Below are 27,260 nucleotides of genomic sequence, written 5' to 3' on the forward strand. Positions count from 1 at the left end.
GCTTCTCAACAACAGATTCGGTGACCGATGGATTGGTAGAGGCGGACCAATTCCATGGCCTCCATGCTCTCCTGACCTCAACCCTCTTGACTTTCATTTATGGGGGCATTTGAAAGCTCTTGTCTACGCAACCCCGGTACCAAATGTAGAGACTCTTCGTGCTCTTATTGTGGACGGCTGTGATACAATACGCCATTCTCCAGGGCTGCATCAGCGCATCACGGATTCCATGCGACGGAGGGTGGATGCATGTATCCTCGCTAACGGAGGACATTTTGAACATTTCCTGTAGCAAAGTGTTTGAAGTCATGCTGTTACATTCTGTTGCTGTGTGTTTCCATTCCATGATTAATGTGATTCGAAGAGAAGTAATAAAATGAGCTCTAACATGGAAAGTAAGCGTTTCCGGACACATGTCCACATAACATATTTTCTTTCTTTGTGTGTGAGGAATGTTTCCTGAAAGTTTGGCCATACCTTTTTGTAACACCCTGTATACAACCACTGTAGTATATTTTACTAATAGTTTGTGCCCAAACACATTACACAATATGTTATGAAGAAGTTTGTAATGGAACTGGTACCAACCTACCTTCACTACTACAGCATTTTGTTCCCGCGACTGTTTCAGTTCTTCTTGTAATAAACCATTTTCAGTCTTTAGTGTTTTGATTTCTTTTTGTACAGCATTATACTGAAAGAGAGAATATCAGTCTCAATGAACAAACGATTCCTTAACTTTGACATTTATATGTGGGAGGCCCTAGGACTCACCTTTGTCTGCCAGTGATTTACAGCTTCTTGTAATGCGTGCTCTCTGTCACTTGCTTCACCCTTCGCACTTTGAAGCTCATTACGCAAATTTTCTTTGTCCTTCTGCAGGAGTGATAGCTGCTCTTTCTGTAAACAATAGAATTAGTACAATATTATCAATGTTGCATTTCAGAGCATGAAGACCAGTGCCATCATATGGGGTGGTAGACCAATTATGGACTTTAAATGTAAACCAATAAAATGATTTTTCTTTCAAAACATGGGTATTGAGTTGTTATAATAAAATTTTTGATCTTTATTATCTATTATCTTTTGCTCTAAGAGATTTGTGTGTGTGTGTGTGTGTGTGTGTGTGTGTGTGTGTGTGTGTGTGAGAGAGAGAGAGAGAGAGAGAGAGAGAGAGAGAGAGAGAGAGAGAGAGATTTATGAAATGCAGAAGAAACACACATTTTCCTTGTTTAGCACGATAGACCAGCTGACCAACTTCTGTTTTTCCACGACAACCATGAACCCAGTATATCGAGGTTTGTTTGGGAACTGTGTACGCTCTGCAAGCATGTTAATGTTTGGCTTTCCATTTAAATTTTCTGTGAGAGTTCTAAAACAAGCAAGATATATTTCTACAATTCACTCAATTTACATTTTCATACATGCTGCATTTTCACACGAACAACTCTTATGATCTCAGCTGTATGATGCAACGGACAGATCAGCAAATTATATGAGAAATTCGTAAGTTAATATACAGACACTTGCAACAATGTCTTCCTCACTACACCACTACATTGTTATAAACAATTTCTGCTTGATGCACTATGTCACATTCATGAACTTTTGTTAATAAAATAACTGTTTGAGAAAAGACGGTTAATTTCACCTCTATTCCACCAAGAATTTGAAAAGTTTTATTTATGTGTGTATAAATCGATAAGAACAATGATTAACTTTTATTATTGCTCTAGTCATCGTCATGAAGCGTCAAAGCACAATGTAAGTAAGAGCTAGACATGAGACATTTTATGACAGCCACAAAAATAAATTCCTCCTAAAAATGATTATCATACATATGTACACCTAAGTCAAACTTTTTTTTTTTTTTTACCATATGCTGCATTCGATGTCACAGTACATTTGAGCACACCTTGAATCTGGGAATGTCATAGAAATTGAGATATTTTTCCATATGTCACAATGCGTTGTTATGACTCAACTTTTTTACATTATGGTTGGCCTGTTACTGCACAGTGTGTTTGCATTGGGTAGTCACAAAATGAAAGGTAAGCAGAGAAGAACATTGTATGATGCTACATTGAAGAATAAAGTAATTCTTTATGCTGAAAAATATTTAACAGGAGGGTGTGAAAAAGAGTTCAATGCAGCTGAGAGTAATATTTGCTTATGGGAGAAACAGAAATTTGCATTATTTTTAACTACCATAATTAGCAAGAAATTCACTGGCCCTCACAAAAGAAGACATCCTGACACTGAAGTAAAAGTTTTGGAATTTGTCTGTGAAAGGAGGATGGGCAACCTGTAACTAGTGGCAACATATGGTACAAAGCAAAAGAGGTGGTTGCAGTTCTTAATATACAAGGCAAGAGTTCAAGTCTAGCAGCGGATGGGTTGATTGCTTTATGAAGTTGGCGGGTGGATGTTCATCAGTGGCTGATGACTGCTAGCTAGTGTGGTGATGTTTTGACTGCATGAGCAACCTATTACTCCATGCAGCTATGCCTAACACTCCTACCTTAACACGCCCTTATTAGATTGGTATAGATATTAAGCTTTCCAGTGCTAGTGATTTACCTCAGGACCCAGCTATGCTGCTCCCAATTCTTCCTTGGTATCTAATTTCTCTCTTCCGTTCAGATTTCTATAAGCAAAGTGCCTATAAAATAAAACACTGCTTCTTTCCTTAAATAAAGCATATATTGGTTCCAATTAACTCTGTACATTGTGACAAACTTTCACAAAAGGTTACACACGACATGGGAACCAACTAATATTACAGTCTCAAAAACTTCTCATTAATGTTCTGTCCATAAATAGTATACAGGGTGATTCAAAAAGAATAGCACAACTTTAAAAATGTGTATTTAATGAAAGAAACATAATATAACCTTCTGTTATACATCATTACAAAGGGTATTTAAAAAGGTTTTTTTTTCACTCAAAAACAAGTTCAGAGATGTTCAATATGGCCCCCTCCAGACACACGAGCAATATCAACCCGATACTCCAACTCGTTCCACACTCTCTGTAGCATATCAGGCGTAACAGTTTGGATAGCTGCTGTTATTTCTCGTTTCAAATCATCAATGGTGGCTGGGAGAGGTGGCCGAAACACCATATCCTTAACATACCCCCATAAGAAAAAATCGCAGGGGGTAAGATCAGGGCTTCTTGGAGGCCAGTGATGCTCTGTCACGGGCTGCCTGGTGGCCGATCCATCGCCTCGGGTAGTTGACGTTCAGGTTTCATAACTAACCTTTTTCGTAGGACTCTCCATACAGTTGATTGTGGAATTTGCAGCTCTCTGCTAGCTCTGCGAGTCGATTTTCCTGGGCTGCGAACAAATGCTTGCTGGATGCGTGCTACATTTTCATCACTCGTTCTCGGCCGTCCAGAACTTTTCCCTTTGCACAAACACCCATTCTCTGTAAACTGTTTATACCAACGTTTAATACACCACCTATCAGGAGGTTTAACACCATACTTCGTTCGAAATGCACGCTGAACAACTGTCGTCGATTCACTTCTGCCGTACTCAATAACACAAAAAGCTTTCTGTTGAGCGGTCGCCATCTTAGCATCAACTGACGCTGACGCCTAGTCAACAGCGCATCAAGCGAACAAATGTACAACTAAATGAAACTTTATAGCTCCCTTAATTTGCCGACAGATAGTGCTTAGCTCTGCCTTTTGTCGTTGCAGAGTTTTAAATTCCTAAAGTTGTGGTATTCTTTTTGAATCACCCTGTATAATAACAATCGCTTATATACATCATATTCGTCTTCCTTGGTGCCAGAGATCATCCATGTCACCAGAGCTCTTTCATTCCCCCTTGCACCATGGAGGTTACAAATGCTCTCCAGCAGGTGGACTCTGCATCTTTTGAGTAATACTTTCCCACAGTATGTGGCCCAATGCTTACAAACTGTATTGCGATCACACACATCTTACTCTGAGTTCAATATTTGAGGTGCGTGACGCCTGTCCTCCCATGAATGGCATGGATCATTACATGGGCTTATCTCTGCAACGCTGTAGAACAGTATGCCAAAAGCTTCCCCAAGATTTTGTGAAAAAAGTTCAAGAATTTCTGTGATACATCATCACACTTCAGGAAGAAAATAATTTTTAGACACGCCAAATACACAACACTGATGGGATGCCAATTCAGTCTGGTATGTCGCGTAATTACAAGATTGATGAAGTGTGCGAAAAAACAGCACATAACTGTAATTCTGGTAATGACATCAGATGGGTGCAAACTTCCTCCTTTCTAAGTCTTCAAGTGGAAAACAAACCACAAGATCCCAAAAAATGAAAAGCTGTTTCCTGATGACAACATCATTCAAAATCAAGATAAGGGATGGATGGCAAACTTTAATGCTTGACTGGTTCCGAAACATATGGGAACTCTGTCCTGCTGAGTTTTCTAAACTACCAACAATGCTTTGTCTTTATGCGTTTCATGGACATCTCACAGACGATGTAAAGGACACCCACAGTCTAGCCAGTAACTTCATTGTTATTCCTGGAGGAATGTCCTCTGTATACAACCCCTTCACTTCAGTACAGGCAGAAATTTCATAGGTTACATTCAGGAATAGTACAAAAAATGGTTTTACAAACCAAACCATGAACTGAATCCAAAATGCAAAATTAAGTGTGCTTGTGAAATAACGCCTCCCGTGACTCGGTAGAAATGATTAATTATTTATGTCGAAGGAAAGAGATATTTTGCATTAACTGTAGGGATCACGTAAGGCTGATTGAGAGTTAATGCCAAGCTTACTGTGATCAGCACGGCATTAACATCTGTGTTACTACTATAGATTAGGACGCGTGGCCAATTTTGCACACACTATTCTTCTAGCGCTTTTATTTCAGCCTCTCGAATGATCAGATTCTATCTTGTCAGACATTTTTACCTCTAGTGAGCTCTATTCCTTAATATTGTAGTTATTATTTTTGTCTTACGACGTATTATTCATCACAATTACCGCGATATTATTATTTCCCACAACCTAGTCATCGTACAAACAAAAAACGATGTATTTACCATTTAATGACTTCTTCCAGTACTTTGCTACAGAAACTACAAAAGGTAAATATCATGTTGCTAACTTAACTTATAAAAGTTACTATTTACTGTCAACAGAAGTCATCTCAATTATAAAATATTCTCTCTATTTAACAAGACTTAACATGAATAAAAAAATAGGAGTGCGGGTAAGCTACTACAAACAGCATAGTGAACGTATTATAGTGGCCAAGATAGACACGAAGCCCATGCCTGCTACAGTAGTACAAGTTTATATGCCTACTAGCTCTGCACATGACGAAAAAACTGAAGAAATGTATGATGAAATAAAAGAAATTATTCAGGTAGTGAAGGGAGACGAAAATTTAATAGTCATGGGTGACTGGAATTCGACAGTAGGAAAAGGGAGAGAAGCAAACATAGTCGGTGAATATGGATTGGGGCTAAGAAATGAGAGAGGAAGCCATCTGTTAGAATTTTGCACAGAGCATAACTTAATCATAGCGAACACTTGGTTCAAGAATCATAAAAGAAGGTTGTATACATGGAAGAAGCCTGGAGATACTAAAAGGTATCAGATAGATTATATAATGGTAAGAGAGAGATTTAGGAACCAGGTTTTAAATTGTAGGACATTTCCAGGGCCAGATGTGGACTCTGACCACAATCTATCAGTTATGAACTGTAGATTAAAACTGAAGAAATAGCAAAAAGGTGGGAATTTAAGAAGATGGGACATGGATAAACTGACCAAACCAGAGGCTGTACAGAGTTTCAGGGAGAGCATAAGGGAACAATTGACAGGAATGGGGGAAAGAAATACAGTAGAAGACGAATGGGTAGCTCTGAGGGATGAAGTAGTGAAGGCAGCAGAGGATCAAGTAGGTACAAAGACGAGGGCTAGTAGAAATCCTTGGGTAACAGAAGAAATATTGAATTTAATTGATGAAAGGAGAAAATAGAAAAATGCAATACATGAAGCAGGCAAAAAGGAATACAAACCTCTCAAAAATAAGATCGACAGGAAGTGCAAAATGGCTAAGCAGGGATTGCTAGAGGACAAATGTAAGGATGTAGAGGCTTATCTCTCTAGGGGTAAGATAGATACTGCATACAGGAAAATTAAAGAGACCTTTGGAGAAAAGAGAGCCACTTGTATGAATATCAAGAGCTCAGATGGAAACCCAGTTCTAAGCAAAGAAGGGAAAGCAGAAAGGTGGAAGGAGTATATAGAGGGTCTATACAAGGGCGATGTACTTTAGGACAATATTGTGGAAATGGAAGAGGATGTAGATGAAGATGAAATGGGAGATATGATACTGCGTGAAGAGTATGACAGAGTGCTGAAAGACCTGAGTCGAAACAAGGCCCCGGGAGTAGACAACATTCCATTAGAACTACTGATGGCCTTGGGAGAGCCAGTCTTGACAAAACTCTACCATCTGGTGAACAAGATGTACGAGACAGGGGAAATACCCTCAGACTTCAAGAATATAATAATTCCAATCCCAAAGAAAGCAGGTGTTGACAGATGTGAAAATTACCGAACTATCAGTTTAATAAGTCACAGCTGCAAAATACTAACGCGAATTATTTACAGACGAATGGAAAAACTGGTAGAAGCCAACCTCTGGGAAGATCAGTTTGGATTCCGTAGAAATGTTCGAACACGTGAGGCAATACTGACCTTGCAACTTATCTGAGAAGAAAGATTAAGGAAAGGCAAACCTACGTTTCTAGCATTTGTAGACTTAGAGAAAGCTTTTGACAATGTTGACTGGAATACTCTCTTTCAAATTCTAAAGGTGGCAGGGGTAAAATGCAGGGAGCGAAAGGCTATTTACAATTTGTACAGAAACCAGATGGCAGTTATAAGAGTCGAGGGACATCAAAGGGAAGCAGTAGTTGGGAAGGGAGTGAGAAAGGGTTGTAGCCTCTCCCCGATGTTATTCAATCTGTATATTGAGCAAGTAGTGAAGGAAGCAAAAGAAAAATTTGTAGTAGATATTAAAATCCAGGGAGAAGAAATAAAAACTTTGAGCTTCGCCGATGACATCGTAATGCTGTCAGAGACAGCAAAGGACTTGGAAGAGCAGCTGAACGGAATGGACAGTGTCTTGAAAGGAGGATATAAGATGAACATCAACAAAAGCAAAATGAGGATAATGGAATGTAGTCGAATTAAGTCGGGTGATGCTGAGGGAATTAGATTAGGGAATGAGACACTTAAAGTAGTAAAGGAGTTTTGCTATTTGGGGAGCAAAATAACTGATGATGGTCGAAGTAGAGAGTATATAAATTGTAGACCGGCAATGGCAAGGAAAGCGTTTCTGAAGAAGAGAAATTTGTTAACATCGAGTATAGATTTAAGTGTCAGGAAGTCATTTCTGAAAGTATTCGTATGGAGTGTAGTCATGTATGGAAGTGAAACATGGACAATAAATAGTTTCGACAAGAAGAGAATAGAAGCTTTCGAAATGTGGTGCTACAGAAGAATGTTGAAGATTAGATGGGTAGATCACGTAACTAATGAGGAGGTATTGAATAGGACTGGGGAGAAGAGGAGTTTGTGGCACAACTTGACTAGAAGAAGGGATCGGTTGGTAGGACATGTTTTGAGGCATCAAGGGTTCACAAATTTAGCATTGGAGGGCAGCGTGGAGGGTAAAAATCGTAGAGGGAGACCAAGAGATGAATTCGCTAAGCAGATTCAGAAGGATGTAGGTTGCAGTAGGTACTGGGAGGTGAAGGAGCTTGCACAGGATAGATTAGCATGGAGAGCTGCATCAAACCAGTCTCAGGACTGAAGACCACAACAACAACAACAACAACAACAACAACAACAACATATTTCAAGAAATATGAATAGAAAGTTATATTTTAATGGCGCCCAACATGTGGCCATGATTTACATAACTTGCAATTTTGTGAAAACCAAATTTCTCTATATCTAATATGAAAATTTTATTCTTTTTCATACTACGAGCTGTTGTTCCTTCAGAAAAAATTTCCTTTGATGCTTAGAAGTCAAATTGTAGTTAGAAGTAGTATTAATCAGTGAATTTTGGTAGGGAGTGCTACGGGAAATCAAAATTTTCAAAAGTGATGCAAGATTGTTTTTTTCGTGTGCAAAAGGGAACCCGAAATGGCCAACTTGGCCAAGCACTGATAAATCAACGTGCATCGAGGAAAATTAATTTATTCATTCTCGTGAATTATTATTGCTGTGATTATTTTGTGTTAATTTTGCATTACTCAGTAAAGGATGGAATATTGTATCATCATGTAGTGGGAAACAGTGATAAAAGGTGTATTTGTGTACCTAGCAGCCACCTAACAGACAATTTGGTATACTCACAGTGTTTGGGGACACTATGGTTCTGAAAAGTGCACAAGGAAGTTATAAGATTACTGTTATTTTCCTAATCTAAATCGTATTGTTCTCAACACGTTGAAAAGGTGTACAATATGTCAAAAGTGTAAACCAAACTACTACAGCCACCGAATGTTTTTGCAATCCATTCTGCCTACCAAATCACTGCAAACCATCTCACTGGATGTAACTGGCACATTACCAACCAGCAGAGGAGGTGTGAAGTACTTAGTAACATTGTACGATATTTTTACAAAATATCTGAGAATGTATCCTGTGAGAGCAGCAACTTGAAAAACCATCAGTTTAAAATTAGCCACTGACTACATTCCAAACATCGATAAACCTGAAACCATCATTTCCGACAATGCATCTTATTTCACTTCAATTTATTTGATAACTTGCCTGCAAGAAAATGAAATCAATCACACACTAGTATCTTTCTACCTGGTACAAAGAATTTTCTGTGACTTTAATAGATACATAAGAACATAAATTCCTCAACAGCAAACAAAGTGGATAGATCATGTGAAACCATATCAGAAAATTTACAATCACCTCCCTCATTCTTCCACAAATTTCACGCGACATGAACTGATGTTTGACAAACCACAGGAAGAAGATTGGATCAAGCCTTTACCAGTAATAGCTCATGATGAAAAAGTTAAGGAAGCCTTGCAAAACTTACTAAAACATGCAGCCCAGCGCAATTAACACCACGACGCGTGTGTGCAAAATGTTACTTTTCAAATAGGTGAGAAGGTATTAGTAAAAACCACCATAAGTCATCACACCTTAATAGACTGAATAAAAAGTGGCAAAGACTTTTTATTGGACCCTATATTATAAGTGAGATGTCTTGTTAAAAGTGCCATTTACAAATAAAGTTAAAGGGTTATATATAACCATAGGGACCTGAGAAAGTACTATGAATGATAAGTTGTACATAGGAAAACAAACACTGCCTACACTTCATGAAGTGAACCGTATTACTGAAATGTGATTCATTTTTATGATGTGTACATAGCTAACAACCTGTGTGTTACTAATGCATTCTATTTTTCAATAGTTAGTTTTTTAAGTTTCAATTTTTTGAATAGCGTGAAATATTTCCTACTTAGGGAAGTGATTAATCATTTAACAAGCCAAGTCATTTTATTCCATTTCTCGACGAGATTTGCATAGGCATTACTTGTCTGTTTTTCATAAAGATAAACTTAGCTGTTAAAGAAAGAAATATATAGATCTTTTGCTTTTCTTTCAAAATCAATTATTAAGTACTTAAAGAGTTTTGATGGTTCTGACAAACATTTTCATTTTCTATAGTCTTAAAGTAGATTCTCAATTTATGGTGATGTATAGTTCTAAGTATGTTTTATATTTGCCTTAGCATAGGAAAGTCCCTATGGAGAATCAAAGGAAATGACTTCCTTTTTACTTATCAGAATATACATGCTTCACATGTGTACGTGATAGCCAATTGACTTTTCCTTTCTTTATTTTTGCTTTCCACCAGTAGATATAAAGCTGCGAGATTTTTTCCTCTCTTTGCTGAGCAATAGAAACTTCATTTGTGTGAGTAAAGTTATGCTTTCTCGTGTAAATATGTAAATTACTGAATTTTGTAAACCTCTTGTGTGAAATTCATGTTAATTCTGGTCTAATGATCAGCATTTGTTAATGTGAAACTTAACTATGAGACCTCCTTAGTGTGTGCACATTTTGTGCACAGCAGGGAACTTTCACGTGGATTGTATTAACTAAACTTTCAGTGGAACTTATATGGGACAATTCATGGTGAATGTGTCAACTGAGACTTCCACCATAAAGCATTCTGGCGTATTTTCCTATGGACAAATGTTGTGATTCTCTGAGAACTTTATAATGAGGCAAAGTTTATCACAACTGTGTATTGCATTATAAAAGTTTTAGACTTGTGAACAATGTAATCATGCCTGGTTGTGTGTGGTGACATTTCTCCATACATTGATACGTGTAAAATGTGTGAAGTGATTGTTTCAGTGAGCAAAGACTTCGTGAAGACCAGATATTTATTTCTAAACCATGTACGTTAGTGTGACGAACCGAAGACAAGTATGATCATAGTACAGAGTCCGTACCGGAAGTGCAATTTCAATATACTTGTGAAACACTGTGTTTTGTAAGTGCATCAGAACACTGAGTCGACGATTTTGCTTCGGCATGAGCATTCACATATCAGCCGCAGTCTGTGTGGAGAGAACCATTTTTGATCAATTACCGCAGTGACGCGCAGAACAAACCAATATTCGCCGAACCGCTTGTAGTGCAGCTCCTTGTGTAATGGCTACCTGTCTTGCCCCGTGTAACTTAAAATGCACTGCGAGGATGACAAAGTTCAGGACTCTGGATTTGTTTAACCACCTGACATACCTTGCAGGACACTAATCTATTTCATGTACATCGCCACCGAGCTGCCATCCCTCCTTACTGGGCCATGAGGCAGGGAAGTGCAAGAGTTCCGATCCATTCCGAAGGAAGGAAGGAAGGAAGGAAAAGGAAAAGGAAAGGAAAGGAAAGGAAAGGAAAGGAAAGGAAAGGAAAGGAAGGTTGCAGCTGGGAGCCGAGGGTGATTTGTAGCCGATTCATCACCACCTATCCAGCATCCGGGGTGCAAACCCATCTTTAGTACCTTCATATGTAGGTCCCCGGATGACGATTCTACGCTTCATAATCCTTGTATCAGCACTGCAATCAACCAGACCATGAAGACATCGAGTATGCTTAGCATTATATAGAGTCATTCTAAAAACCAAACCACATCTAACTAAAAAGCTATCTATAAAGTAAACTAACACCTAACGCAAATTATGCAGTAAACACACAGTAACGCATTTATTTGGGAGGGGGAGGGGGGGGGGGGGGGAAACAAAAAAGTTTTCTGTAACAAGTATCTTGTATAACAGTAACACTGATTCTAATAATGTATGAAATACCTGAAATATTTAAATTTGCCTAAGTTATCTTCAAATTCAAATGTGATATTAGCGAGTACAAAAATGTATTTAACATCTTATACAGTTTTATTGTAATGAAATATTTACTATAAAGATTTTCTTTTTGCAATAACAATTCACTATCCTTATGTGAAGTGTATCTGATTAGTCTATAAGATATAAAATACCTGAATTATTTAACTCACTCGCATTTACAGCTTTAACCAAACTACGAATATTGTATCATACAGCAACAGGAAAATATTTAGATTTGTTGAGAAAGCATAACACTGTATATGACATCTATGCTTACAAAATATTATGTAACTATTATAACTACTGTAACACAGAACCGTTTTTCTTTTTTTTTGTTGTTGAAATAACTAAGTAAATTACTGGAGTATATAATTTTTTAACCAAAATGGAATCCATAATGAAAAATGTAAATGATCTTTGTGAGATGTGTGTTCCTCAGCTCATGAGGACATATTTTTTATTTTTTCTCTCAAACTGCTTTTGTTTTTCCCGGTTCCCCCTCTGCCAAATGGGTGGGCCCATCACGATAACAAAACTGGTAAGTTAATATGAGGACACACAGTAAGAATGAGCAGCCAATGAAGGATTGTATGTGTAAGTGAATAAAGACATGTAAACCCAAAAAAGATTGGTAATCATCTATACTAGGGCATGTTATTTTAAAATTTCAATTACAAATTTAATTTTAAAATACCAGTATGGGAGGTGATGTGAAATAGCTCCTCCCATGACTCGGTAGAAATAATTGATTATTTATGTCAAAGGAAAGATATATTTTGCGTTAACTGCAGTGATGGTGTAATGCTGATTGAGTGTTAATGCCAAGCTTACTGGGATCGGTGCGGCATTAACGACACTGTTACTACTATAAATTATGATGCATGACCGATTTTGCGCTCTCTATTGTTCTAGCGCTTTTTGGTTAGCCTCTCGAACTATCAGATTCTATCTTGTAAGACATTTTTAGCTCTAGTGAGCTCTGTTTCTTAATATTGTAATTATTGTCTTACGATGTATTATTCACTGCAATTACGGCGATATTATTATTTCCCACAATGATTTGCTCTGCTGATGAGCATTCGAATTTCCAAACAGGAAATATTAAACTTTATTAACAATAACTAATTTTCGCCATAAGTTTGCAAATTTGATTGTGTTTTCTTTGCAGAAAATGTCTGCCATGAAATTTGTAAATGAATTAAATAATTTTTCTAAATAATAACCTGAATTATTGTATAAAAAACAAAGTTTTCACAATATTATTTAGTATTTAGATTTCCAGAGTCTCAGATATTCCATATTTCATCATTAGTCGACCCCACTTCTGGACGCTAATACGAAAAAATACTTTTCTTTGTAAAGTTTTACCCTGTTCGTTAAAAGCTAGCCATCATACAAACCAAAAACAATGTATTTACTGATGAATGACATCTTCCAGAACTTTGCTACAGACTACAAAAGGTAAATCTCACGCTGGTAACTTAACTTATAGAAGTTACTATTTACTGTCAATAGCAGTCAATAGAAGTCATCTCAATTATAATATATTCTATCTATTTAACAAGATTTAACATTCTTTCAAGAAATATAAATAGAAAGTTATATTTTATGCCGCATCCCACATTATTGCACACTGGGTTTCATCTACTTGGAAAAGCAATGAAGCACCAATGATTGTAAAATCATTCCAGACATGCTGTATTTCAGATACTCTGCATAGGAGTGAAGACTGTGTGGCCTGGAATGATGGCGAAGATGATTGGGAAAGAGGAACTGAATCTTCTGCCGATGTAGACTCCTCCAAAGGTAACAGTAATGATGGTTTTAGGGAATAATGATGAGTAATGCCGGTAATTTGTGGCATATTGGCATATTCCTTTGTATGTCATATGGTAATAATCTTAGGCATTCTTTTCTAATAACTAGTGTCATTTAATAGGTCACTTAAAAATTGTTGTTTTGATCATATATATATATATATATATATGGGAAACATTCCACGTAGGAAAAATATATATATATCTAAAACCAAAGATGATGTGACTTACCAAATGAAAGTGCTGGCAGGTCGACAGACACACAAACAAACACAAACATACACACAAAATTCAAGCTTTCGCAACAAACTGTTGCCTCATCAGGAAAGAGGGAAGGAGAGGGAAAGACGAAAGGATGTGGGTTTTAAGGGAGAGGGTAAGGAGTCATTCCAATCCCGGGAGCGGAAAGACTTAACTTAGGGGGAAAAAAGGACAGGTATACACTCGCACACACGCACATATCCATCCACACATATACAGACACAAGCAGACATGTTTAAAGACAAAGGGTTTGGGCAGAAATGTCAGTCGAGGCGGAAGTGAAGAGGCAAAGATGATGTTGAATGACAGGTGAGGTATGAGTGGCGGCAACTTGAAATTAGCGGAGATTGAGGCCTGGTGGGTAACGGGAAGAGAGGATATATTGAAGAGCAAGTTCCCATCTCCGGAGTTCAGATAGGTTGGTGTTGGTGGGAAGTATCCAGATAACCCGGATGGTGTAACACTGTGCCAAGAAGTGCTGGCCGTGCACCAAGGCATGTTTAGCCACAGGGTGATCCTCATTACCAACAAACACTGTCTGCCTGTGTCCATTCATGCGAATGGACAGTTTGTTGCTGGTCATTCCCACATAGAATGCATCACAGTGTAGGCAGGTCAGTTGGTAAATCACGTGGGTGCTTTCACATGTGGCTCTGCCTTTGATTGTGTACACCTTCCGGGTTACAGGACTGGAGTAGGTGGTGGTGGGAGGGTGCATGGGGCAGGTTTTACACCGGGGGCGGTTACAAGGGTAGGAGCCAGAGGGTAGGGTAGGTGGTTTGGGAATTTCATAGGGATGAACTAACAGGTTACAAAGGTTAGGTGGACGGCGGAAAGACACTCTTGGTGGAGTGGGGAGGATTTCATTAAGGATGGATCTCATTTCAGGGCAGGATTTGAGGAAGTCGTATCCCTGCTGGAGAGCCACATTCAGAGTCTGGTCCAATCCCGGAAAGTATCCTGTCACAAGTGGGGCACTTTTGTGGTTCTTCTGTGGGGGATTCTGGGTTCGAGGGGATGAGGAAGTGGCTCTGGTTATTTGCTTCTGTACCAGGTCGGGAGGGTAGTTGCGAGATGCGAAAGCTGTTGTCAGGTTGTTGGTGTAATGGTTCAGGGATTCCGGACTGGAGCAGATTCGTTTGCCACGAAGACCTAGGCTGTAGGGAAGGGACCGTTTGATGTGGAATGGGTGGCAGCTGTCAATAATGCAGGTACTGTTGCTTGTTGGTGGGTTTGATGTGGACGGACGTGTGAAGCTGGCCATTGGACAGGTGGAGGTCAACGTCAAGGAAAGTGGCATGGGATTTGGAGTAGGACCAGGTGAATCTGATGGAACCAAAGGAATTGAGGTTGGGGAGGAAATTCTGAAGTTCTTCTTCATTGTGAGTCCAGATCATGAAGATGTCATCAATAAATCTGTACCAAACTTTGGGTTGGCACGCCTGGGTAACCAAGAAGGCTTCCTCTAAGCGACCCATGAATAGGTTGGCGTACGAGGGGGCCATCCTGGTACCCATGGCTGTTCCCTTTAATTGTTGGTATGTCTGGCCTTCAAAAGTGAAGAAGTTGTGGGTCAGGATGGAGCTGGCTAAGGTGATGAGGAAAGAGGTTTTAGGTAGGGTGGCAGGTGATCGGCGTGAAAGGAAGTGCTCCATCGCAGCGAGGCCCTGGATGTGCGGAATATTTGTGTATAAGGAAGTGGCATCAATGGTTACAAGGATGGTTTCCGGGGGTAACAGATTGGGTAAGGATTCCAGGCGTCTGAGAAAGTGGTTGGTGTCTTTGATGAAGGATGGGAGACTGCATGTAATGGGTTGAAGGTGTTGATCTACGTAGGCAGAGATACGTTCTGTGGGGGCTTGGTAACCAGCTACAATGGGGCGGCCGGGATGATTGGGTTTGTGGATTTTAGGAAGAAGGTAGTAGGTAGGGGTGCGGGGTGTCGGTGGGGTCAGGAGGTTGATGGAGTCAGGTGAAAGGTTTTGCAGGGGGCCTAAGGTTCTGAGGATTCCTTGAAGCTCCGCCTGGACATCGGGAATGGGGTTACCTTGGCAAACTTCGTATGTCCAGGAGGCTGGTATGCTGTTCTAATTTGCGGTTGGCCTGTAGGAGGATGCTCTGAACAGGCGGTGTGGATGTGTGAGAGGAAAGATTGAGGACTTTTATTAAGGATAGAAATCCCAAACCACCTTCAATACCCTCTGGCTCCTACCCTTGTAACCGCCCCCGGTGTAAAACCTGTCCCATGCACCCTCCCACCACCACCACCTACTCCAGTCCTGTAACCCGGAAGGTGTACACAATCAAAGGCAGAGCCACATGTGAAAGCACCCACGTGATTTACCAACTGACCTGCCTACACTGTGATGCATTCTATGTGGGAATGACCAGCAACAAACTGTCCATTCGCATGAATGGACACAGGCAGACAGTGTTTGTTGGTAATGAGGATCACCCTGTGGCTAAACATGCCTTGGTGCACGACCAGCACTTCTTGGCACAGTGTTACACCGTCCGGGTTATCTGGATACTTCCCACTAACACCAACCTGTCAGAACTCCGGAGATGGGAGCTTGCTCTTCAATATATCCTCTCTTCCCGTTACCCACCAGGCCTCAATCTCCGCTAATTTCAAGTTGCCGCCACTCATACCTCACCTGTCATTCAACATCATCTTTGCCTCTTCACTTCCGCCTCGACTGACATCTCTGCCCAAACCCTTTGTCTTTAAATATGTCTGCTTGTGTCTGTATATGTGTGGATGGATATGTTCGTGTGTGCAAGTGTATACCAGTCCTTTTTTCCCCCTAAGGTAAGTCTTTCCGCTCCCGGGATTTGAATGACTCCTTACCCTCTCCCTTAAAACCCACATCCTTTCGTCTTTCCCTCTCCTTCCCTCTTTCCTGATGAGGCAACAGTTTGTTGCGAAAGCTTGAATTTTGTGTGTGTGTTTGTGTCTATCGACCTGCCAGCGCTATGTGTGTGTGTAAAATAAATTCAGCCTACCAGTGCTGTACCAACACACTTGTTTTTGTGATTTTAATTATTAAAATTGGGGTGCGCAGTGTGTTCGATGGCATACTGGATTTGTGTAAATATGGTAGTATTCAGATAGAGGTTCTGAGCATTTTACATTTTTACATTTAGCCATTGCCACGAATTAAGAACTTTAGAACAGTAAATATAATAACTAAGATAAAAGAATTTTAATCAATAAGGTATTGTTATTTGCCATAAAACGCTTTTTGAACTTTTTGGTCAACTCCATCCAATGGTTAACTTCAGGCAGAAGTAAAGCTGTGAGTACCGGGCGTGAGTCGTGCTTCGGTAGCTCAGTTGGTAGAGCACTTGCCTGCGAAAGGCAAAGGTCCCGAGTTCAAGTCTCGGTCGGGCACACAGTTTTAATCTGCCAGGAAGTTTCATATCAGCGCACACTCCGCTGCAGAGTGAAAATCTCATTCTGGAAACATCCCCGAGGCTGTGGCTAAGCCATGTTTCCGCAATATCCTTTCTTTCAGGAGTGCTAGTTCTGCAAGGTTCGCAGGAGAGCTTCTGTAAAGTTTGGAAGGTAGGAGACGAGGTACTGGCAGAAGTAAAGCTGTGAGTACCGGGCGTGAGTCATGCTTCGGTAGCTCAGTTGGTAGAGCACTTGCCCGCAAAAGGTAAAGGTCCCGAGTTCGAGTCTCGGTCAGGCACACAGTGTTAATATGCCAGGAAGTTTCATATCAACGCACACTCCGCTGCAGAGTGAAAATCTCATTCTGGAAACATCCCCGAGGCTGTGGCTAAGCCATGTTTCCGCAATATCCTTTCTTTCAGGAGTGCTAGTTCTGCAAGGTTCGCAGGAGAGCTTCTGTAAAGTTTGGAAGGTAGGAGACGAGGTACTGGCAGAAGTAAAGCTGTGAGTACCGGGCGTGAGTCATGCTTCGGTAGCTCAGTTGGTAGAGCACTTGCCCGCAAAAGGTAAAGGTCCCGAGTTCGAGTCTCGGTCAGGCACACAGTGTTAATATGCCAGGAAGTTTCATATCAACGCACACTCCGCTGCAGAGTGAAAATCTCATTCTTTAAGAATCTTGTTTTCTAAACGAGTAATAATATCTGTGAAAAATAAAGTAGTTTGGCTATACAATATTTTACATAATTCATTCAAATACAGAGCCACTACACTATAGAAAGTATATTCTGCAATAAAGTAAACTACGACTAACATACTGTTCTCACTTTAAAATTAAGTAAATAATCTGCGAAACTAATTTGGAAAAATGGGAAAGCTTGGAGGTGTGAAATCATACGGAAGAATGGAAATTACAAGTGATAAAAATCAAAGTTTTGTTAATGGACATTCACTGTAGATCACTGTGAAGTTCTTTGGAGAAAACACTAACTTTCTGCACAACAATTAGTATCCAAAAAATTATAATCAATATAAATAAGGCTGAGTTTTTGATGCTAGGCAATTTTATTGATGAGAGATAACAATGTTTTCCTTACCAGTGCAATGTTATATTCTTCTAGTGCCCTGTTAGTTCTTGATTTTCCTAGTAATCTTCTGTTTCTTTCTGCGTGAATCTCTCTTCTGTGCCTTTCAAAATGTAGCTGTATGTTGAGAAGTGCCAGCTGCTCCTTCACCGTTTTCAGTTCATTTTCCAGAACAGCTAGTAAGTAGACAATTTAGCTTGTTTTATTCTAGCCATAAAACAGTTTTACATAGACTTGACAGGTAAAAATTTAGATATGGGTTATTAATGACTCTCTCTCTACTTGCACCAGAACAGTTGGCATTTTAATCACTAATACTGAAGAGCTCACAAAATAAATATAATTAAGTCATTAAAATGTGTATACCTACTTCACGTAACATAGCTGCACCTTTACAACTGCTTTCCATTAGTGATCTTTCAGTATGACATCGAATATGTCAGTTGGTTTACAAATGTAATATACTTTTCAGTTGATAAACGTGACTACACATCGATCACTGACACAACTGGTTTCCACATTAATGTTAATGAACATGCCCTCCCCACTTTTTTCTATTAGACTTTACACATAAATAGAATGTGGTCAAAGATTGTTGTGACAATACTTCACTCCTTCCTGCACCATATTAAGTCTGAGTTAGGCATAGTGTCAATCACCTCTACTTCATGGTTAAATTTTTGAATTTTACTGTTGTTTTCAAACAGTGATCTTCTGTTGCCAACACTCTTTACTATGGAGTGACTGTATTGTGAGATGACAATATGTAAGCTCAACAATACAAAGAGCATGTTAGAAAAGTTTCAGAATTGAAAACACCGTATTATCCAAATTACAAGCTTCTGCGCAACAAATACTTTCTTCTTGATTGAATATTTGTCTCCGAATATGATGCTGTAAGACATCCACAATTGAATTTGCTCCCCATTTAAGATGAAGACTACCTTGGATGCCCAAGCACATCAATTACTGACAACATTGTGGAAGAAATAAAGAAAATGGTTCTCGAAAATCACTGAATCACCATCAGAGGTTGTTCACAATGATGGTGTATTCTCTGGATCATGCCCAGCAATTATCACAGATGTTCTGGGCATGAAACATGTAGCAACAAAGTTTGCTCCAAAATTTTTGAATTTCAATGATAAACAACTAAATGTAGACTTCTCTCAGGAATTGCTGAATGAAGTCGATAACAGTCCAGAACTTCTAAGAAAGGTCATAACAGATAATGAAACATGGCTATACGGATATGATGTCAATAAGTTGTTCTCACTGTTTCCTTCAAGTTTCAAGTACCATGGGATAGAGCATTATGAGTTCTGAATTTGAGGTCTCATATATATATATATATATATATATATTCTAGCTTTTGCAACCAACGGTTGCTTCATCAGGAAAGAGGGAAGGAGAGGGAAAGACGAAAGGATGTGGGTTTTAAGGGAGAGGGTAAGGAGTCATTCCAATCCCGGGAGAAGAAAGACTTACCTTACGGGGAGAAAACGACAGGTATACACTCGCACACACACACACATATATCCATCCGCACATACACAGACATAAGCAGACATTTGTAAAGGCAAAGAGTTTGGGCAGAGATGTCAGTCGAGGCGGAAGTACAGAGGCAAAGATGTTGTTGAAAGACAGGTGAGGTATGAGCGGCGGCAACTTCAAATTAGCGGAGGTTGAGGCCTGGCGGATAACGAGAAGAGAGGATATACTGAAGGGCAAGTTCCCATCTCCGGAGTTCTGACAGGTTGGTGTTAGTGGGAAGTATCCAGATAACCCGGACGGTGTAACACTGTGCCAAGATGTGCTGGCCATGCACCAAGGCATGTTTAGCAACAGGGTGATCCTCATTACCAACAAACACTGTCTGCCTGTGTCCATTCATGGGAATGGACAGTGTGTTGCTGGTCATTCCCACATAGAAAGCTTCACGGTGTAGTCAGGTCAGTTGGTAAATCATGTGGGTGCTTTCACACGTGGCTCTGCCTTTGATCGTGTACACTTTCCGTGTTACAGGACTGGAGTAGGTGGTGGTGGTGGTGGGAGGGTGCATGGGACAGGTTTTACACCGGGGGCGGTTACAAGGGTAGGAGCCAGAGGGTATTGAAGGCGGTTTGGGGATTTCTATCCTTAATAAAAGTCCTCAATCTTTCCTCTCCCACATCCACACCGCCTGTTCAGAGCATCCTCCTACAGGCCAACCGCAAATTAGAACAGCATACCACCCTCCACCTCAAAAAACTATCCAATCTCCTGGTTTCCCACCTCCGGAAAGGCAACTCACTCACCCTTCACAACCTTTCCAGCAAACCTCAACCTCCTCTCATTGCACACAGACCCAGTCTCTCCCACCTACTCAATCTCCCACTTCCAGCTCCACTCCCCCCAAAACCTCAAAATTCCAATCAACACAGTCTGGAACCACAAAACCCTAATTCAGTAGTTAACCTTTCCTACAAACCTCTCTCCCATCCAAAGGCCTCACCTTCAGCCCCACTCCCAGATTAAATCAAACAGCCCTCATCAAAGATTTACTGTCCTACACTCATACTCTCTGCTGGAAATATCACTTTGCCATGAAGAAAAATGATCCTAATCCTACTCCTAATGATCCAACTCCCCAAGACACTATCCAAATTGAACCCTGCCTGGAACAGTTCCGTCCTTCGTCACAGCGGGACCCACCTCCTCTTCCTCAAAATCACCCTCTCCAAACCTTCCAGGAATTTCTGACTTCCAGCCTTGCCTCTCAATCCTTCTTAAAAAACCTTAATCCTACTCCCAACATCACCACTGCCGAAGCTCAGGCTAATCGTGATCTGAAGGCTGACCGAGGGACTGCGTCAGCTTTCAGACAACACTACATACAAATTTTGCCAAGGTAATCCCATTCCTGATGTCCAGGCAGAGCTTCAAGGAATCCTCAGAACCTTAGGCCCCCTACAAAACTTTTCACTCCATCAACCTCCTGACCCCACCGACACCCCGCACCCGTACCTTCTTCCTAAAATTCACAAACCCAATCATCCCAGCCGCCCCATTGTGGCTGGTTACCAAGCCCCCACAGAACGTACCTCTGCCTACGTAGATCAACACCTTCAACCCATCACATGCAGTCTCTCATCCTTCATCAAAGACACCAACCACTTTCTCGAATGCCTGGAGTCCTTACACAATCTTTTACCCCCATAAACCATCCTTGTAACCATTGATGCCACTTCCTTATACACAAATATTCCGCACGTCCAGGGCCTCGCAGCGATGGAGCACTTCCTTTCAGCCCAATCACCTGCCACCCTACCTAAAACCTCATTCCTCATTACCTTAGCCAGCTTCATCCTGACCCACAACTTCATTACTTTCGAAGGCCAGACATACCAAAAATTAAAGGAAACAGCCATGGGTACCAGGATGGCCCCCTTGTACGCCAACCTATTCATGGGTCGCTTAGAGGAAGCCTTCTTGGTTACCCAGGCGTGCCAACCCAAAGTTTGGTACAGATTTATTAATGACATCTTCATGATCTGGACTCACAGTGACGAAGAACTCCAGAATTTCCTCTCCAACCTCAACTCCTTTGGTTCCATCAGATTCACGTGGTCCTACTCCAAATCCCATGCCACTTTCCTTGACGTTGACCTCCATCTGTCCAATGGCCAGCTTCACACGTCCGTCCACATCAAACCCACCAACAAGCAACAGTACCTCCATTATGACAGCTGCCACCCATTCCACATCAAACGGTCCCTTCCCTACAGCCTAGGTCTTCGTGGGAAACGAATCTGCTCCAGTCCGGAATCCCTGAACCATTACACCAACAACCTGAAAACAGCTTTCGCGTCCCGCAACTACCCTCCCGACCTGGTACAGAAGCAAATAACCAGAGCCACTTCCTCAACCCCTCAAACTCAGAACCTCCCACAGAAGAACCATGAAAGTGCCCCACTTGTGACAGGATACTTTCCGGGACTGGATCAGACTCTGAATGTGGCTCTCCAGCAGGGATACGACTTCCTCAAATCCTGCCCTGAAATGAGATCCATCCTTCATGAAATCCTCCCCACTCCACCAATAGTGTCTTTCCGCCGTCCACCTAACCTTCGTAGCCTCTTAGTTCATCCCTATGAAATCCCCAAACCACCTTCCCTACCCTCTGGCTCCTACCCTTGTAACCACCCCCGGTGTAAAACCTGTCCCATGCACCCTCCCACCACCACCACCACCTACTCCAGTCCTGTAACACGGAAAGTGTACACGATCAAAGGCAGAGCCACGTGTGAAAGCACCCACGTGATTTACCAACTGACCTGACTACACCGTGAAGCTTTCTATGTGGGAATGACCAGCAACAAACTGTCCATTCGCATGAATGGACACAGGCAGACAGTGTTTGTTGGTAATGAGGATCACCCTATGGCTAAACATGCCTTGGTGCATGGCCAGCACATCTCGGCACAGTGTTACACTGTCCGGGTTATCTTGATACTTCCCACTAACACCAACCTGTCAAAACTCCGGAGATGGGAACTTGCCCTTCAGTATATCCTCTCTTCTCATTATCCACCAGGCCTCAACCTCCGCTAATTTCAAGTTGCCGCCACTCATACCTCACCTGTCTTTCAACAACATCTTTGCCTCTGTACTTCCGCCTCGACTGACATCTCTGCCCAAACTCTTTGCCTTTACAAATGTCTGCTTATGTCTGTGTATGTGCGGATGGATATGTGTGTGTGTGTGCGCGAGTGTATATCTGTCCTTTTCTCCCCGTAAGGTAAGTCTTTCCGCTCCCGGGATTGGAATGACTCCTTACCCTCTCCCTTAAAACCCACATCCTTTCGTCTTTCCCTCTCCTTCCCTCTTTCCTGATGAAGCAACTGTTGGTTGCGAAAGCTAGAATTTTGTGTGTATGATTGTGTTTGTGTGTCTATCGTCCTACGAAAGTGCTGGCAGGTCGATAGACACACAAACAAACACAAACATACACACAAAATTCAAGCTTTCGCAACAAACGGTTGCTTCATCAGGAAAGAGGGAGGGAGAGGGAAAGACGAAAGGATGTGGCTTTTAAGGGAGAGGGTAAGGAGTCATTCCAATCCCGGGAGCGGAAAGACTTACCTTAGGGGGAAAAAAGGACAGGTATACACTTGCACGCGCGCACACACACACACACACACACACACACACACACACACACACACACACACACACATCCATCTGCTCATACACAGACACAAGCAGACATTTGTAAAGGCAAAGAGTTTGGGCAGAGATGTCAGTCGAGGCAGAAGTACAGAGGCAAAGATGTGAGGTATGAGTGGCGGCAAATTGAAATTAGCGGAGATTGAGGCCTGGCGGATAACGAGAAGAGAGGATATACAAAAGGGCAAGTTCCCATCTCCGGAGTTCTGACAGGTTGGTGTTAGTGGGAAGTATCCAGATAACCCGGACGGTGTAACACTGTGCCAAGAAGTGCTGGCCGTGCACCAAGGCATGTTTAGCCACAGGGTGATCCTCATTACCAACAAACACTGTCTGCCTGTGTCCATTCATGCGAATGGACAGTTTGTTGCTGGTCATTCCCACATAGAATGCATCACAGTGTAGGCAGGTCAGTTGGTAAATCACGTGGGTTGTTTCGCATGTGGCTCTGCCTTTGATCGTGTACACCTTCCGGGTTACAGGACTGGAGTAGGTGGTGGTGGGAGGATGCATGGGACAGGTTTTACACCGGGGGTGGTTACAAGGGTAGGAGCCAGAGGGTAGGGAAGGTGGTTTGGGGATTTAATAGGGATGAACTAAGAGGTTACGAAGATTAGGTGGACGGCGGAAAGACACTCTTGGTGGGGTGAAATAGAAAGAAATTACAGGGGGCCATGTCATGGCCCCCTGTAATTTCTTTCTATTTCTGAGGCTCATGAGAACTATGGATGGACATCATTTTGGCACCATTGATAAGTTGAAAACAGAATCACTGAAGAAGCTGATCATGATACTGAAAAGTGAGTTCTGGAAGTGCTTCCATGACTGGAACGAGCTGTGGCACAAGTGTATTGTGTCTGAGGGGGATTACTTTGAAGGGATGAAAGTTGATCAATATATAACGATTCTATAAGAAAAATAAAAATTCCTATTACTTTTTGATCACACCTTGTACATAAGTCTTTTGTTAGCATATCCTCAGGGACCTTGGTTTCTGTGATTGTTATCAGTCATCAGCATAACCTGGACTGAGTGCATGGCATATTTGCAAAAGAACAAGCCTAGTATTAGCTGCGCAAGGACTAAGCCTTGAGGTAGGCTATTGTTAAGGGTCTTCAGGTCATGGGAGGCATTATCTATAATTACCTGAAATGGTTTGTCAGTCAACATATTGTTAAGCTGTGCTATTTTCCTACAGGGTATTAAACGGAGTAACTGACAGGCCACACCCTGTCTCCACATGGTATCATAAGCTGCAGAGGTCTTTAGTTGTTGTTTATGTGTAAGTTCTCAGCAATTTCAAGTTTCATTACTTGTCAATTATAAATGCCCAAAAATTTAGAATATTGTTTCACTTACCGATTTATACTTACAAATTGTTTTATGAGGGGGTCACCTTGTGCAGTAGCTTAAATTGTGTTGTATCTCAAGTTAGTGACGAAATTTCCTACAAGGCATATAATTTTTCAAGAGAAACTTTCCTAGATTATCTATTTGGTTCAATTACAGCAGTAACATTATCCACAAAGAAGTATTTTCACTACATTCATTATGCAAACTACCTCAAGTTTCTTATAGAGATACACTGCAATCTTTTAGTTTGCTAAAATTTGAGAGTCATCAGCAAGATCCTTAATATCTCAACACTTAATATCAATGGGAGAGTGATGTGAGGTACACAATGAAATGCTTTTGAAAATTCACAGAAAATACCAGCTGGCAAAACTTTGTCATTTAAATTGCCATAATCTGATCTGGTAAATGGTACATACTGTGAAGAGATCTATTTGAAATCCATGTCTTATTGTGGGAGAAGTATTTTACTGTTCTTGAGTACGTCATCTTTCTTCTGTAACCGGACAAAGGATGAAAACAGTAATGTGTGTCAGTAATTACTTACATCTTTCTCATTATCTTTATTGTAAGAGGAGTGTAAAAATAGTGTACTTCAACTTGTTTGGAAACAGACCTCTCAAAGTGGTGTTTTGCACATTAATGAATGCACTGCATACATGCGAAAAACATGATATTAAAGTGAGATATAATCAATCCCACTAAGTGATCTGCTTTTGAGGGAAAGAGCTAATTTATTTTCACTTTTGAATAATTTTTAATTTGAAGCAGGGAGCAACTGGTTTTCCTGCATTATTTACCGAGGGATTGTGGCAGACCCAGTAATGGTGTTATTTCATATCACATAAATATCCTACAAATGAGAATACAAATACCACCACCACAGATGGTGTTCTGTTGGCAAGTGGAATGCACTAACTTATGTTTTTCAATGTACACAGGAATCATGATACATAGGCATGGCAGGGTATCAGCCCGGGAACATTTCTTAGTACAGGGGCTTTTTATTAACATTTTGTGCATGCAGTCACTGTATTACTGCATCCATGCTAATCTTTGTTCCTTGTGACAATGTAGTGGGCAGGCTTCTATGTTTTTTGTGCCTTCACTCACAGATGGCTGTATGGAACGTCTGCACTGAATCTGTAAGTGATGTGCTGCACTGTCTCACGACTCACTCCACAAGTCAGAACTGCTAATATAAATTTATTGTAAACCAGTTGGAGACAGTATGTCACCTTCATTTGGAAAGAGAGTTTTAGGTCATTGTTACTCTCTTGTGTATTTCTTTTAATGTCCATCTATCTAGTATCAATATAAATGAAAGTTCTTCTATTAGGTGTTAAACTTTATATTCTTGTGAGGCAAACAGCATGTTTTTAGCGGAATGAACGTGGCTCATATTTGATTTGTTAACACGCTTCCTGTCTTCTCTTTCCCACTTAGGGCATCTGAAAACTTACTCTGAGAAGAGAAGATTAGTTTGGGAATATGGAATCCCATTTCCTTAGTCCTTTCCAGTTTTGGAATTACTCTGTTCTGAAGTAGTGTAATGGAAGCCTTAGCAGTAATACAAACAATCTGTCCAAAACATTCTGAGACTGATATTATTTCTTGCATATTACAGTCCTCAGGTCAGTAACTACAGTAGTAAATTGAACTAACAACTGTAAACAACAATTGTGAATTTGACAAGTCAGTTATGCACAGGCAGTGTTAAGTAGTGGATGTGCAATCATAGTGTGTTAGCATTTACCACAAATCGCAGTGGAGTAGTGAACTGAACATATCTCAAGCAACTGTTTGACATTATTCAGAATATTTTGAAGAAGAGAAAAGTGTGTGCAAAGTTTGCCCTGCATACCTTGTCTCCCAAAGAAAAGAAAATGGCACACAGACACCTACCATGACTTGATTGAAATGAAAAGCACACATAGTCTCTGATGGTTCACCAAGACCAAAGAAATGGCATGTGATGTGCAACTGAACAAAGAAGAACTTTCTGACTGCTTCATATATTTGTGTGTGTGTTCAGTATATTGTTCCCAAATGGGTGGGAGGGGGGGGGGGGGGAGGGTGTAGAACACTTGAAGCATTAAAACCACCATTTCAGTTTTTATATATTTACCCTTTCATGACAAACATTGTACTAAAAGATTTAAAATTTTGGAAGAATATTGCCAAAGCAACTAAAAAATGTAGTACAGTGTCATACATATATTTTTAACTTAAGTACAAAACAAAAATGAGGCTTTTGAGACCTGTCAGGATATGGTCTTCATATTTACTTGTTGAATTACTTAGTAGCCCTTATGGAAATAGGTATGAAAATCTTACAGGTTACAAACATAAAAATTCTCATAGTAATGTCCTTTTGTGTCAGTAGGGCTCCTAAATTATTATAATGTAATGAACAACACAGGATATGACACTCCATCTTTTACTGCCAGCTTTGGGCAGGGATGTTGAACTATCACAGTCAAAGATCTTCCTCTGCTACAGCAAGAGTTGCAGATCTCCTGACAAGCCACAAATGCTTGAACTCAACTCTGTGCTCTTGTACAACACTAGAAAGATGAGGGCACTTTTAAGCGTGTATGGGCAGGAAAGGATTAGGCCAATTTCAAAACTTTTTGGGCTGAATAGGCACTTTATTTCTCAAAGGCAGTCAACACTGGTTTTATTGAAACAAAGGCAAAAACTTTCTTCAAATT

At 40.7% G+C, this 27,260-nt stretch overlaps 1 protein-coding gene across 1 annotated transcript in view; it reads right to left on the bottom strand.

The window, feature by feature from the left end:
* Positions 1-27,260, bottom strand: part of LOC126260822 (hamartin) — a gene marked incomplete in the record, with an annotated part of 282,514 nt that overhangs the window by 63,410 nt on the left and 191,844 nt on the right. Inside the window, 3 exon segments of the mRNA XM_049958206.1 lie at positions 593-694; positions 775-900; positions 17,998-18,161. Coding sequence (XP_049814163.1) covers positions 593-694; positions 775-900; positions 17,998-18,161 — 392 coding nt within the window.

The sequence above is a fragment of the Schistocerca nitens genome, chromosome 5 (assembly GCF_023898315.1).
Source record: "Schistocerca nitens isolate TAMUIC-IGC-003100 chromosome 5, iqSchNite1.1, whole genome shotgun sequence".
Lineage (NCBI taxonomy): Eukaryota > Metazoa > Arthropoda > Insecta > Orthoptera > Acrididae > Schistocerca > Schistocerca nitens.